The sequence below is a fragment of the Lissotriton helveticus genome, chromosome 5_1, assembly GCF_964261635.1.
Source record: "Lissotriton helveticus chromosome 5_1, aLisHel1.1, whole genome shotgun sequence".
NCBI classification, from domain to species: domain Eukaryota; kingdom Metazoa; phylum Chordata; class Amphibia; order Caudata; family Salamandridae; genus Lissotriton; species Lissotriton helveticus.
In genome coordinates this window covers 1,817,664,561-1,817,680,043 of record NC_136065.1, presented here as the reverse complement: position 1 = coordinate 1,817,680,043, position 15,483 = coordinate 1,817,664,561, and the positions used below count along the sequence as shown (strand labels likewise).

General features: G+C 42.9%; 1 protein-coding gene across 3 annotated transcripts in view; it reads right to left on the bottom strand.

Annotated features, from left to right (window-relative positions):
* GPATCH8 (G-patch domain containing 8) overlaps positions 1 to 15,483 on the bottom strand; it is a 480,524-nt gene that overhangs the window by 222,161 nt on the left and 242,880 nt on the right. For 2 of the 3 annotated variants that reach the window (XM_078645162.1, XM_078645163.1), the window contains one exon: positions 110 to 177. In XM_078645162.1, the coding sequence (XP_078501288.1) occupies positions 110 to 177 (68 nt within the window). Of the gene's footprint in view, positions 1 to 109; positions 178 to 2,872; positions 2,918 to 15,483 lie in introns of all 3 variants that reach the window. The other variant, XM_078645164.1, reaches the window with a different exon arrangement.

Below are 15,483 nucleotides of genomic sequence, written 5' to 3'. Positions count from 1 at the left end.
AATTGGTGAAGTCAAAAATATGATAACCTCAAAAGTGGGTATGGCAATACTAAAATAAAGCTAACAAAATAAATAGTGTTGTAAAGCACTGTAACTGTTCTCTGCTTACCTCCATCTCCATGCGACCCATGCCCATGACGTCATATTTGAGGACAATTGGAATCGGATCTTTCCTTCCTGGAACAGGAATACACAGAAAGAGTACTCAGCATCAACTTAGCATCAACTCACATTGCACAGTAAGGTTTAGAGTGGTTAGAAATATTGCCTTGGAGTGCAGAGACCATAAAGCTAGTGAACCAAACGAGTCATTCTCACAGCTTACATGGGTATGCCTGTCCCCTTGCCCTCACAAGGCCAGCATTGGGCAACAATACAGTCAGCATGGCTAAAAACGAAACACCAACAGGAAGTGAACGCCTTGCATTGCAAACTCCCAGGGCTCGATAATGTTAAAACAGCTAGAGTAAAAAAATACACTAATTCCATTGCTGCTATATAATGGCATGCTTTAAATATTAATCACATGCTGTAAGAGGCAGGCGTTCCGAACTAAGCCCGAAATGCTGATTATAATATTCACCTCATAGTACTGGGGTCCAAATATGGAAGGTGCTCGTATCTTTAAATACCCAAGCTGGAAATTGTCAAGGCCTACAAGAGCAAAGGGCTGGCCAGGTAAGATATCTTTATACAGGTTGCTGACGACGTGTGTTTTCACATCACAAAAATTAACCCCACCGAAGCAAAAGGCTGACAATTCTGGAAGCTTAAACAATTCTGTTTCCCCGATTTGAATTTGGCTATCAATTAAATATTGCTCCCCATTCCACCAACAAGACAAATTAGAATGTTCTATTATAGTTGCTGATTGGCCAAAAAGTAAAATGGATTTACAAGTAGGACAGACCTAGTAAGACAGTAAGCTGTGAAAAGGACTATTTGCAAAGAAAATTAACATTAAACTAATCAAAACTATGCATAAGATTTGCGGTTTTAACAATTTGTTCCAGTGGTAACCAGCCAACCGAAAGCAGAACAGGGCAGACAAAGCACTTTACTAACACACTTTTATTGGTTTGCCATTATGACACAGAAACCGTGCTATGGGGTCGGATATAAGTCTAGAAAGTAGGATTTCCTTTGGTATGGGACAAGGTGTGTGAGTGTGTTATGTAAATGTACATGATGTTATGCTGTGTCTGGCTACATATCAATAACTTATACCTCTGGGTTATGTGGTCATCACTCATCGAAAAATCTTGGAAAAAAGGATTGCGTTTTTCCTTCTGAGATGACAAGATTTCACTAAACTCCTCCAAAAAGAGCTGCATCCCAAATTGGTCATTAAAACAACAACTGGTAGTTTGAAAAAAGCAATGTTTTGCATTATTTAAGAGAGCAATTAGAAGATACCTTTATGGAGAAGAACATTCATTTTGTGACTGCACAAGTCCTGAACTCTCAGCTGCAAGGAACAGGCACAAAAAACTTGAAGCTGAACTACCCAATAGGACCAGCAATTAAATCCAGTTGAAAACGGACTATTAGGCTTCCAAATTAATAGGTTATGAACAAAATCATGGCCATATTTTATTCTTGCCCATTCACACATCTGAAACAAGAAAAGCTTCCACTGCAAAATAGTCCATTCTCATCTCAATGCTACTCAACTAATTACAGTTCAGATTCCCGCTGAGGGGTGGCTGAAATGTGGATGCTATGAACCACAGGTACAGTACTTAAACAAGCAGGCATACCATATCTATTCCAAAGTTACAAGAGTGATGAATGTAGTTTTCTAGAATGAGCCCAACACACAGTTTAAATCTACTAGAAATCTGTTAAGCAGTTGCACGAGCGATGTTTACGTTCTTCTACACAATGTGAATAAGTTCCATCTAAAACAAAAGGCCACAAAACGAATGCTACCAACAAAGACAGCTCAGAACGAAAAACACTTGCTGATGGCTCTTCATAGTTTCGTGACAATCAGTATTGTGAGGCACGATTCGTTTACATCGCCCTTCTGCACTCTCTACAATCAGAAATTCAGTCACAAAGCCTTAACAAATAGGAGTGTCTAGGAACCAGACAAATCAATGAACAAAATTTCCACGAGTCTGCTTGTATGTCCCCAGTAATAATCGACCCAACAAAATGCCTTGAACATGTTGACCAGACCAGAGGAGCAGTATTTTTAGTTAGTTTGGGATCCTCCTAAAGAGTACCTGCCAGAAAGCATAGGCAGAAGTTGCAGTTGTCTCATAACCAATTATATTACAACCCATGATCAGAACCTCTAACCAAACACCCATGAAAACCTTGCCAAAAATGGATGTGGTGCCCTTTTCATTGCGGACCACGGTTTACTGAGGGCAAGACCCACCGACTGTGAAATGGCACAAGGTAATGAAGTATTGTCTTGTATGAGGTTCTATAGATTAATTAAATTAACACATTACATTCAAAGGCCCAATAACTGGCAAAAACCTGCCAGAAAAAGTGATTGAAATCATAGCAGTGTAAGGTTCGATGTCTTATTTTCACCTCAGTGTGGTGTGAATTTCAGAGGCTAGCTACAACAACCTGTCATCATATTAACAAAAATGTTATCTCGAGTTTTCAGCAATTTATTTTCTTGAGGTAAGGACATTTTCATATGCTTGGGGTGGGAGTGTATGAGAGGTCACAACAATTGGACTAATATCCCTTCTTACCATACCCTTTAAACGTAATATTATTAGACAGGTGTGCAGAAAATAAATCAAAGGACCAAGCAAAAGATGAAGGCTACAACAGATAGAAAGAGAAGCCTAACATCGGTGCACGGTTGACAAAAAGGGAGGAATTCAGACTCAAAATAAATTACCACAGCTAAGTTTACCATCACCACAACAAGTCCGGGGTCATTATGCTGCAAAAAAGAAATACCATTTGTTAGGTAGCGAACTTGAGCGAAGGGGGCAAACAGGCTGCTGGTGGTAGACAAAACAGCGTGCCTAGAAGAAATACTCTCATCCCACCTTCCACCATGGGAGAGGCAGAGAAATATTAAAGCAGAAGCCTTTCCATAGAATTTTCAAAGTATCTTTCACACACATGGAAAGGCACGATCCTGAATGAAGCATGCAGTGTTTGCCCCACAGTATTACAGGGCAGTGAATTCAGATTTCCGCAGTAAAAGATTCACCTGTAGATAAATCAGTGCCATCTCTTATCCTCATGAAGGACTCTTCTCAAAAGAAAAACATTTTAGAGTAGGTTGTCATGAGTATTCACAGGCGAGTTGAGGCAGTCAAAGCTTAACAGAATGGTTACTTGGTCAACTAGATTCTTTAAAGTTTAATCTAATAAATGTAAAGGATAACTGGAGGTGGAGTAATTGAAAAACGGAGCCCAAGGAAAGACAACTGGACCCAGTAAATTAGAACCTCTGGAACAAACCTGATAGGAACAGTAATGGATATAATAAGCCTTGAACAACAAATAAAACAATTGAAAATGAAGGGACTAGGAGCAGATCTCGAGGCCCAGCTGTGGGAACATGTTGATGTGGTACCTCCAGCATTTAAGTCCGATCTGTAAAGAGGAAGAACACATCACACCATTTGGACCATGTCCTTCGGGATAGGATGAGGAGGCTGTTAAACCATGCCCTGGTAGACCAATGCAACATACGAAGCCAAGAGAAGTATGCGGTCTGTAGCAATTCTCATAATTAAAGAAGGGTGTGCTTCAAATACATTTACCACAGAGTAACAGACATGCATTTGGACATGAACTAGTGTCCAAGCAGTCAGTGCCGTAATATACTTAAAACAGCAATTGAATCTGCAGCAGATTTGCCATCACTAGATTCTTCTTGCTGAAATATTAATAGACCAATAAGTGTACAAGAGTTTTTCCGTAGCTCACTAGTTCGTCCAAAAATAATCGGTAGGTTCATGAATAACCCTACTGACCATGCAAATGTTGACCAAGCACAATTGCAAATCTGAGCAGAAATGTAATCGGAGGACATGAATTCGTTGGTCAATCCCTTGAAAATCCCTTTAAGAGCTGCAAAGTGAAGCTCGCTTGAAAAAATACCCCTTTGAACAGTTGCTTGTGTTGTTAAACTGAAATCTTGACGTACCGCACTTAGGCTATCATAAGTGGCCTTTTAGTTCTGATATGGCTAATAACAGCATTTATAGGCCTGATCAAAATTATGAAGGCTCACATGGAGATAATTTATCATTTTCTGCCAGATTTTCAACCAGAAATTATCAGGTGAGGCGGGCCCAGAATTATGGATTCCTCGTTTCTAAGTGGACCCCTTAGGGTCCAATTTGTAACAGGATGGATTGTCCTCATCCACTATCAGTAACTCTAGGTATGGACAAAAATTGAGCCCATTTACCGGGCCACTCATGAGGACCTTGGTGTTCTATCCCAGTTTTCAACTACTGGTCTCTGCTATCCATGAATGAGAAAAAAAACCTCATAGGTAGTAGCAACAGCCATGTTAACTCTGGTCTGCCCAAATCAGTTTAAGTGACAATCAGGGCCCCAAAAATAAACTAATGGCACTGGAACCAAGCTATACCCAGCTGCTGAGCCCTAATAACGGTGAAACCAGTCTTTGCTTGTGTTCTGCTTCAGGAAGGGCCTGGCTTGGCAGTTCGGGCTGGACTGTTCCTACTAAACCAGGGCCAAGACTGATTTGCATATGGCTGGGCCGAAACGGACGTGCCAAGGTGAGATAAAACGATGAACTTGTACAAGGCACCCAGGGATAGCCAGTGGTTGAGAATAATTCAAGCACCCAATCCATTAACGTGCAGTTGAAGCCCAAAAATAAAATATACAGATAAACGGCAAACAATTGTTTTTAGCGTGGTAAGAAACTATGTATAGTCTTCTGTCCTTGACTTGACAACAATGGACAAAGGAGTGCACTTTTCAGAAGGAAATGTAAAATTAACGCCACATTTTGTTATTGACCGCACTCAAGTAAAAATCTACATGTAAAATGGGACATACACTATAATATTGCATTATAGTATTTACATAGCGCTTATTCATGCTACACAGTGTGGTTGCAAGTGTGTTTGCTTTGAGACTATGTGGGAAGTGTTTCAATGAAAGGTATGATCACTAGCAAGGTAATAGTATCCGGTTACAGGATGCAGCGCGTTGTGATGGATGGGAAAGTGTGAGAGAGATACGTATTTCTATCATGTGTTACACTGGCAACAGAGATGACTCCTTTAGTGGATGATTTATTACCTTATTTCCCGATCCAATTTTCTAAGTTGGCTGTAGCTAAAGACTGAAAGGTGGGGCGGTCAGAGAAGTGTCCGTATACACTGTGTTACAGACCTACTTTGTACAATTGCCATTAGAAGTGAACTGAAGAGCTATGCCAAGATGCAATGTGTTACAGTCATCCCTTTAGGTCATTACAGGATGAGACTATTTAGGACTGGTAGAGTGGACTAGGCGAGAGTCTTCCGGTGACCAGCACTTTGGGGCACAGATCTTTGGCACTGGCAGGCCTGTCAGAATAATACTGAGTGGTTATTTAAGCAGGCTGGTCTAGCCTGTGCCTTGCATTGGCCGGCAACGTTTCAGAGATACTTTCACATATTGTAGGACGGTCCCGTTGATTACGAGGGATCAAGTAATGAACTGGTATACAATATATGGTAACATGGATTATATTAAACTGGCACTGGAAGGACGATCATAACAACTAAACATTCATTACTATGTGAAGTGTGGAAAAGGTTAAGAGTACTTTCGTTTGCAGGTCTTCAGGTGCACAACTGGAGCAGGTTCTTCTAGTATTGACCGGAGAGGCACGGGTTATGGTTGGAATGAAAGTTACTTTATTACTTTCATAAGTAAATATCATAGGAGGTTCTGATGGATGGAGCCACCAAACTGGGTTGGGCACCTGAATCTCTCCTCTTTGGCACTGTGTGTTGGTCTTGAAAGTCCATAGTCTGGCAATGTTTTCCTACTGGTAGAAGGGGTATTATTCTGAGTTCTAGCCCAGGGTCAGCGGTTGAAGTAATTTTCTTGGAAACATCAATGTTTTTACATTTTCTGAACTTTAAATGCTGCTAGATATTAGGATTATTGGCTGACAATGACTGAGCTTGGCGGCCCTACACCAAGGAAGGGGAGACTCCTACACATTTATAAGAATGCCCTATGATGATCCAAGGTGTTCTTAGCCTGGAGTGCAGTGCATGGTTTTATTTGTACTGTTGGAATTTCATAAGAAGAAAATGTGGTCCTTTTCCGTTGGAAGGTTGATGGACGCGGCAAAATGCTTTGAACATCGACCATATAGCTAAAGGTAGTTAGTGAAGTGTTTAGAGTACTGGTGTTATATGTTCTCTGTGGTGAACGTGGAAGAGTCTTGCTGCAACGTTTTCGATTTGGTAAATTACGTACATGATAACTGGGAGGACGCCATTGTAGACTGCAACAGCTGGGTGATATAAGGTCCTTTCATGTAGGATAGGCCATTATACTCACTGCGTTCTTCGCTCTTCCACACTCTTCACTCAATGGATGTTGAGTAGGCCCTTCACTCTGCATTGATAAGAACAGGGAGCACTGGGTTGAAAACCAACTTTTTGGGGGATTTTCTGATGAGAAGTGGAAAGCAGTCAAGAAAAGGACAATCAAAGTAGATTGCCCTTGGTGTCAAGTAGTGCTATGCTATACAAGTAGCTGGGTTGACCAGTGGGGCGAATTCTCACCCTACTATGCAAAATTAGTTGCTAGTCAGGAAAACACTCTCCCTTAAAAAAGCATATTCGATGCCTCAGTAGCACAGGACTAACACAGTATGCTAATTCAGAGAATGTGTCTTACGGGTCAGCAGAGCCAGCACAATACTTGGCGCAAGACATCACTAAGTAAACCTCCCAGACCAATTCAGTAAAATAAACTATTATTAAAAGAATGGCCACAATATCAAAAAGTGGATAAGTCACTGCGACATTAGAGCTTCAAATGTATCAGTTCCATTGAATGAATGGTCATTTAATATAGAGTACGGCTACTCAAAAAGAGTGCCCGGCGCCGACAGAGAAGGTAGTGCTAAATTTTTAAAAAGCCAAGTTTTAAGATGTTTCTTGAAAATGGATAGTTCTGAAATGGCTCTCAGTGCAGCGGGTAATCTCTTCCATGCATGTGCGCCCAGAAACCCTAATGACCTGCCCCCCATATGGGCCAGATGAACTTTGGGGGTCCAGAAAAGATTATAGGAGGAACTCGTTTGCTAAGGTAGCTTGCTCCTTTTCGATGAAGGCCCTTGAAAACGATCAATAGGGTTTTGAACTTAATCCTTTCCTTTAAACTCAGCCAGTGGCTTACCCATTCTGCAAGGGGCTTCAAAGAAAGTGTCTACACAGTACTCACAAGTGGCCACTGGAGGCTTCTTCCTCCTCCAGTCACACAGCTTGGGCTACCAGCTTCAGGCAACTCTTTCCTTCAGTTAGGGAAGAAGAGATGGATGAGAGTCATCAGGTAGGATGGGCTGGATGAGTATGTTGCCTTGTGCATACAGGCAATTTTACAGTTTCCAAACTTCAGAGTTCTTCTGAGGGAGTCTCTGACTTGTGTTTCGACAGCATACAGTCTCCTCTGGTCCTTCCAAGTCTGTCTAGGCCTGTAGAATGTACCCCCCTCATCCTCAGTTGCCAAGTAAACCCTTGGTGCGGACACTTAAGTTCACACTTCATTTAGTGTCTCCTCTTGCTGGATGAGTGAGTGTAGTTTGGCTTTGTCGCTTCTTAGTTCCAAAAGATATTCATCGATTCCAATCCCAGCAGTTACAACTAATCAATTGGCCAGCTTAGAGAGTGTTTCTGGTGCTCTGCCACATTACCCCCCTGCCCCCCCAAAAAAACCATTGTTCATCCCCAATTATTTCTGCTGGATTTACCAACGAAAATCTTTTAATTTAATTGGTGACATATTTTACGGCCTTGTCAGCATAAGGTTTACCTAAAAATATGTAATAAAATAGGTACATATGTAGATACAGCTTCTCCTGACGTCATACGCCCTCCCCGGAAGCTCCCACGCATGGTCACCATCTTCAAATTCTTCTTGCTCTCCCAACTTCTAGGAAAGGTGGGCAGTTTGCCTGCGAATCCAGAAAATTCTTCAAGATGCATAACTACTCCAACAGATAAACTATTTCACTTTGCAGTGTGAATCTTTTCTGGATTCACATGCTGAATATTGATTTTGTAGCAGTTTCATACACTTGTGGTGGTTGGCATGAAGAAGAGCTTGAATTTGTAAATAGATGTTGTAATACTTTTTGTCCGATTTGAGCTTCCTTTTTCATTTGAATATCTGTGCAAAGTTTCATAAAAGCGTGCACTGATGACCAAGTAGCTGCCATTCAAATGCCTTGCAAAACTATATTTGCTAGAAAGACTATAGTTACTCCATTTTTGCACGTAGAGTGTGCTTTTGGTTTGAAATCTAACTGCATTCCTGGACTTGAGTTGCAGAAGTGGACCATTTGTAAAATTCATTATGAGATTGTACCCTTTATCTCTAGTTTATCCATGTTGCTGCCTGCAAACGACACAAATAACTGCTTTGTCTACCTTCTTGCCTTTTCCATATAGATCTTGTGTCTAATGTGTGAAATGCTCTTTCCACTTCATTTTTAGGCTCCTGGAAGAAATTTGGTACTTAAATTGACGGATATATGTGGAAAAGTGAAATGACTTTGGGTAGGAATTGTGGATCTGTCCACATAGCTATTATGTCCTTGTGGATTTGCAAATATGGCTCATGGATTGTAAGGGCCTGCAGTTCACTCACCCTACGAAAAGATGTAATTGCAACAAGGAATATTGTTTTCAGAGTGAGCATCTTTATGGAGGCCTTGTGTAAAGACTCAAACGGTTTCCTCATTAGTTGCGTTAGTACCAGTTTCAAGTTCCATGTAGGGGCTGACACCCGCCTAGGTGGTGTTATCATTTTTTCTATTACAAGTGTTCGGCAGAAACTCCATCCTATATGACCTATTGGATAGGCCACTATTGCTACTAAATGCACTTTAATGAAGCACAAGTTAATTTTCAGTTTAAGAGGCGAGTAAGCTAATCAAGAACAGTTTTGTCTTTAACGTAGTCCTGTAATAGCCCTGCTTTTTAGCATCACTTTGAGTATCTTTCCCATTTGACTATATTAAACTTCTTTGTTGCTGGTCTTCTACTTCGGAGAATGGCCATTGTGTTTTCTTTTAAGCCTGGGTGGGCAAATTCTATGCCCTCAGGAGCCATGCTGTCAAACTAAATCTGCTTTTGAATGAAGACCTGTTCAACTTTCCATTGACAGTGGGTCTTGTTGTGTTGGTAATGTCTATATGTTGTCCTACGCCATTTCTATTCGGTTTGAGTACCATGTTTAGCTCGCCCATTGGGGAGCAATGAATAATAGTGCCATGTCGGAATGTTTGCATTTGTAGATTAATTACCCAGTGCAACAGTGGTATCGGGGGGAGGGGAGGTAGAAGGGGGAAGGAGTATGCATAAAATCCCAGCCCTGACAAGTTTATTGACCGAGCATTCCGTAGGGACTGATGGTGGCGATGTCTGGACACAAAGTCTTTTACGTTTGCTGGTGTTACAAATAGATCTATTTCTTGTGTTCCCTATCGTTTTAATATTTGTTTGAGTACCGCTTGATTGAGTTTCCAACCGTGAAACAATGCTGCCTGCCTGCTTACCTTTTCCAAGCTAAGCAGACAGGCATCATCGTTTCACGGTTGGAAACTCATGCAAGCAGTACTCAAACATTATTTTTCCCTGAAAGATGAATTGCCGTTAAGTGCGTTTGTCTCGATAGGCCCACTTTCAGATTTCCTGAGCTAGTCTTCATAGAAAAAGGGAATGTGCTCCTCCCTGCTTGGTAAGATAAAACATTGTTGTGTTGTTTGTTTGAACTACTAGAGATTTTCCCCACAGCTCTATCTGAAAGGCTTTTAAGTGCAGGAACACTGTCTTTAGCTCCAGAACATTCATATGCTGTACTGCTTCCCGATATATATAGTTTGGTGAACAATTTAATACTCGGCCGTCCTGCCGAGGAGAAGAGCACCATCTTGAAAACCATAAGAGGCTGTGGAGCTGAACGAGTCAGCTCCGTGGAAGCACTGCGTCTGATGCTGAAAATAGCTCATCGAAAATAAACCTAAACCTACTAAAGGATTTTTAAAATGCCTAAATTAAACAACAGTTTGGAACTTACTACAAGTCATTAATTAAACTCGCAATACGGACTCCAAGTCCCACAATGAACTATGGACTCTGCACTTAGCACACGCACACATGGGAGATCATGGAAATGAATAAAGTCCTGGAAATCAAGTGTTGCGAGGTCTCCTTCATGTTGTTTGGCAGCCCGAGAAGAAGAGGCAGAGAGCCTCGAAACGCGTCGGCGATATATATGCAAATTTTTGGTGAAGCTGCATGAAAACGTTGGAGTGCGCGGATGCAGTCGTGTGCCTTCTCATTGCTTTTGGTGAAATATATATATATTTATCTCAGAGAGTGCCCATATGAGCACCCCAACCTATATGTGAGGCGTCTTTAGTAATGGTTATGTTTGGAATTGGTTGTAAAAATGGTCTGTTAATTGTGTTGTGTTCCACCGCGCCATTTCCTCCTGTACTTTTTGCGCGACAACCACTAGATCGTCCCAACTCACCATGCTAGTGACCATTGGCTTTGTGCCTATTCGTGAATCTGTCTCATATGTAGCCTTGCATATGGTATGAGAGGGATGCAGGAGGCCATCCTACCCAGAATCTTACCCACAGTCCTTGTGGTCAACGTCTGCCCCCTCTAGTAGAGGAGAGTTTCTTGAAATATTGATGCTTTTCTTCTCTCGCAAGGATAAGCCTTTGCCTCAGTTGAGTTGATAATTGATAATCAAAAGTTTTTTCTTGTTCCGGTTTTGGCGACAAATGTTCTATATTTTTTGAAAACCCCAGACTGAAAAGTGTTGGTATCCCCTTCTGTCTGTTTGGCATTTGCTGAGTTTGCTCTTTTTAACCAGCTGTCCAAGTAAGGATATACGTGTACTCCTTGTCTTCCTAAGTGCATTGCTACTCCTGCTAGGTAAACACCCAATGGTGCAGACAGTACCTTGAGTTGACAGTGTCTTGTTTACTACAAAGTACGTATGTATGTATTTTGCATTTATAAAGCGCTCTGTAACCCTACGGGCATCCTGGCGCTGAGACACAGTAGACTAAGAGTAGAAATGCAGCTGCAGGAACTAACTGGCCAGCTGCTAAACTCTGGGAAAGAGCCAGGTCTTGACTTTCTTACGAAACAGCAGCAGATCCTGTATTTGCCTCAACCCTGGGGGAAGGCTATTCCATAAGCGAGCAGCTGCTATGCGAAAAGCTCGTCCCCCCCATTGTAGATCTCTTAATCCTTGGAACAGTTTCCAGATTAGCTGCTGAAGAACGCAGACTACATGCAGGTACATACCATCCAAACCTAGCCCGAAGCGGTTTGGGTCCAAGTCTGTGAAGCGCTCTAAAGGCAATGTACAAGGACTTGACCAATATCCTTTGTCTCACTGGAAGCCAGTGCAGGTCAGCCAAGGTTTGAGATGTAGAGGACCTACGCGTTCTCATGAGAACAAGTTTAGCTGCTGCCGCCTAGATACTCTGGAGCCGCAAGATCAAATAACACGGAGACTCCAGAAGCAGAGCATTACAATAATCCAGGCGGCTGAGAAACTCCTAACCACTAAGCCTCTGACCTGAGGCGGCAGTAGTGGTAGTACCTTACGTAGTCCTCTGATGAGCATGTAACAATGTCTAACTACTTTATTTACATGTGATTCCAAGTTAAGCTTCTCATTGAAGCTAACCCCCAGATTGCGAACCGTGCTTACAGGAACCGGAGGTGTATCTGTAGGAATGGGCCAGAAGTCAGAGGACAAAACTGACAGCACTCTACCCGCCCCACAGTGCAAGATCTCCATCTTGTCACTATTGAATTGCAGAGCGTTGTTTCTCAACCAAGACACCATTTCACACATACACTATGGAATGTTTCTTGGGAGTCTGCATGGTCGCCATCCAAGGACACAATCAGTTGAGTGTCGTCAGCATAATTAACTACACTTATATTATTGGCTTTAATAACATCCAGTAATGGCCACATGTAAACGTTGAATAAAATGGTGAAAAAAGTGCAAATATCTGGTTTGTGATTCACTGGAATGTGCAAGGAAGCATCTTTTAAGTCTATTGTTGCCACACAATCTCCTTTTTGTAACTGTGGTATGGGTTCTTGCAAGGTTATCTTCAATTTTTGAGTAATTATGAACTGGTTTATAAAAACAGAGGTCCAGTATCGGACGCAGTGTTCCGACCTATTTTGGAATTAGGAAATATGTTGAGTAATTTCCCCGACTGATCTCTTTTGGGCACCCTTTCTATTGCCCTTTTCCCAGCAATTCTTCTACTTCTTTGAATAGAAGGGATGTTTGCTCTAATATCCAACGGTCTGATGTCATGTTCCTCCACCCTTGAAGTAAGTCCTTTATTCTGCATACCACAGGTGTTGTGTGCAGAGGGTTTGATGGCTTGATAAGTCACTTGCTAGAGGAGGCTGCTTCTCCTCTGTGAGGCTGTGCTCTTCCTCATGCCCATCCCCGAAAGGGCTGGTGTCCATGTGCTTGATACTGCCAATGTTGTGATGGTGTCCAGGCTTAGCTTGTGCCCTGAAACCCTTGAGGTGAAGTTGCACCAGAGAAACGTCCTCTTCCTGCCAGTCTTCGAACCAGTGTTGTTGATCTCCTTAGGTTTTCTCGGAAGTGCAATGCTTCCATTGACACTGCCGTCTCATTATCCTTTTCAAGTGTTGAACGTTTCATCCACTGTGCTATCAAACAGTTGCTCCCCACTGAACGGTACATTATGTTCACCTGTACCTCTAGCTTGAAACCAGACACCCTTAACCATGCATGGAGTCTCATTGTTCTTTCAGCCATCATTTTGCGACATGCAGTGTCAGCTGTGTTTAGTGCAGACTTTAAGCATATTTTCGCAATACAATTCTCTTCCTCTGCCAAGGAAACTGCTCTTTTGCGATACTGTTCATGCAAGGGCTTAATTAGCTCTGCTATCTCATCCAAGTGCTGGTATGCACATCTATTCAGGATAGCTTTCAAGTTGGCTGTTCTCTACTGGGTTGCTGCACCTCGCTCAAATGTCCTGCCCACCATATCCATCTTCTTACTCTCTTTATCTGGTGGTGGTGCCGATGTTGGGATGTTTGCCTATTTCCTGGCTGGACCGGCAATCATGAAGTCAGCTGAGACTGTTCCCTAGGTATGGAGGATTCTTGGACAAATGTTTGTATTTTTGTCTGTGCTCAGTGTAACAGCTCTGCACATAGCAGGCTCCTTGAAGTCCTCTCTTCCTTGATATAGAATGGTGGATAACACTGGTAGGAACTGGTTCCTGGTTTGAGAAGCCAGCAATGTCTCTAGGAGGAAGCAGGATTGTTTTTTTCTCCTCCTCTAATTACAAACCATATTTATCTGCTTCTCTTTTCAGGACATATCCATACATTGTAATGTCATTACCTCCAGACGGATATGGACCCGGGCTTCCATCAGAGACCAGAGTCTTTTGAGGTCAACCACCCTCAGATGACTTCTCAAACTAAATAGTGAAGCATCAGTCCTACCAATCAGTGCTAAGTGAGGAAGAGAGAGGCTGCTTAAAGTGGATTTGTGAATAATGCAATAATAAAAGTTGCTACTCTGACTGTCAAGTAAGGAGAACTTCTCTCTGGTCAACAAACTGTACATGCTTGAGAGTCTAGCTCTGGATCCCTGCTAGACCCGGCATCCTTGGTGTGGTTTCCCCTGACTTTTTGACACTGTGATGGATTTCGTTTTGCTGGTTTAGATGCTTTGGGCACTTTGACACTGCTGATCAGTGCCAAAGCGTAAGTGCTCCCTGGTTAAATTATGACTGCGATTGGTTATCCATGATTGGCATATTTGTTATACCAATAGGTCCCTAGTAAAGTGCACTGAGTGTGCCAGGGCTGGTGATTCAAATGCTACCAATGGGCCTGCAGCACTGATTGTGCCACCCACATTAGTAGCTCTAACATGATGTGTGCGCAGTCTGTGTACTGCCATGTTGTCCTGGTCAGTGTACACACTTGCCAGGCCTGACCAATTGCGTCAGCCACACAAGTAGCCCTAAAATGATGTCTCAGGCCTGACACTGCAGTGCCTGTGCGCACACGAGTAGCCCTAAAATGATGTCTCAGGCCTGACACTGCAGTGCCTGTGCGCAGTCTGTGAACTGCCATGTTGTCCTGGCCAGTCTACACACTTGCCAGGCCTGACCCTTCCCTTTTCTCACACATTGGACACCCCTATGGTAGGCCCAATGTACCCCCCTGGGCAGGGTGCAGTGTATGTGAAAGGTAGGACATGTACTAGTGTGGGTAACATGTCCGGATAGTGAAATACTGTCAATTTTGTTTTTCACTACTGAAAGGCTATCTTGCCCATAGAATAACATGGGGAATGCTGTGTAACAGGCTTACCTGCATATCTTCCCATAGCGGCAAGATAGACATATGGAATCTGGTATCCCTGAACTCAGAATTTAATAACACACCTTTTAGTGAAGACGGTTTTTAAATTCTAAGTTTGGAAATAGCACTTTTAGAAAGTAGCTATTTTCTTGTTCAGCCTCTGTGTGCCCCTGCCAGTTTGTGGATTGACTCTCTGGTTTGTGAGTGACCGGGGCAGGGGTGGCTCCAGGAGGCTGGGTGAGTCAGTACTAGGTTGAATAGACCCATCTGCATGGAGTGGTGGGGAGGAGTAGCACCGGGTCTGAATAGGACTGTGCCTGCCTTCCACAATGCTGGCTCCACCGCCTGCTGTGTGTCGGATGGCCCTGACCCACACTGACAAAGGAAAATGTGCACTGGCAGAGTGCACCCAGAACTGGTTTGGACTGGGTCCAGGGCCCCTCACACAGGAACAACAAAGACTTTTGGGGTATAAAAGTAGAGCAGAGACCCCTTTAAAATTAGATTAGGAAACTTCGTGCTCAAGGAGTCCCTGCCAAAGAAGAACAGCCAGGAACACTGAAAAACAGTGATGCCATTGCGGAGTGTCTGGGAGCTGACCTGCAGTTGCTGTGATTGCTGAGAAAGAGTACCAAGGGACTGTCGGCTGTGTCCCCGGAGGAGCTGTGCTGTGTATTTTGCCTGTTGAGAACTCAGAGATACACAAGTTCTCAAGAAAACAAACTTCTAGTTGCTGTCTGCGTGTCTCTGCGCACAGCCTGTGCCTTCGTGAAAGACTGCCTCTGCCGGTCTGTGATATTTGACTCGGTGTGCTTGTCGGCACACAGTGGGGCTCTGCGTGAGGTCTGCCATGCAGAGGAAGGGA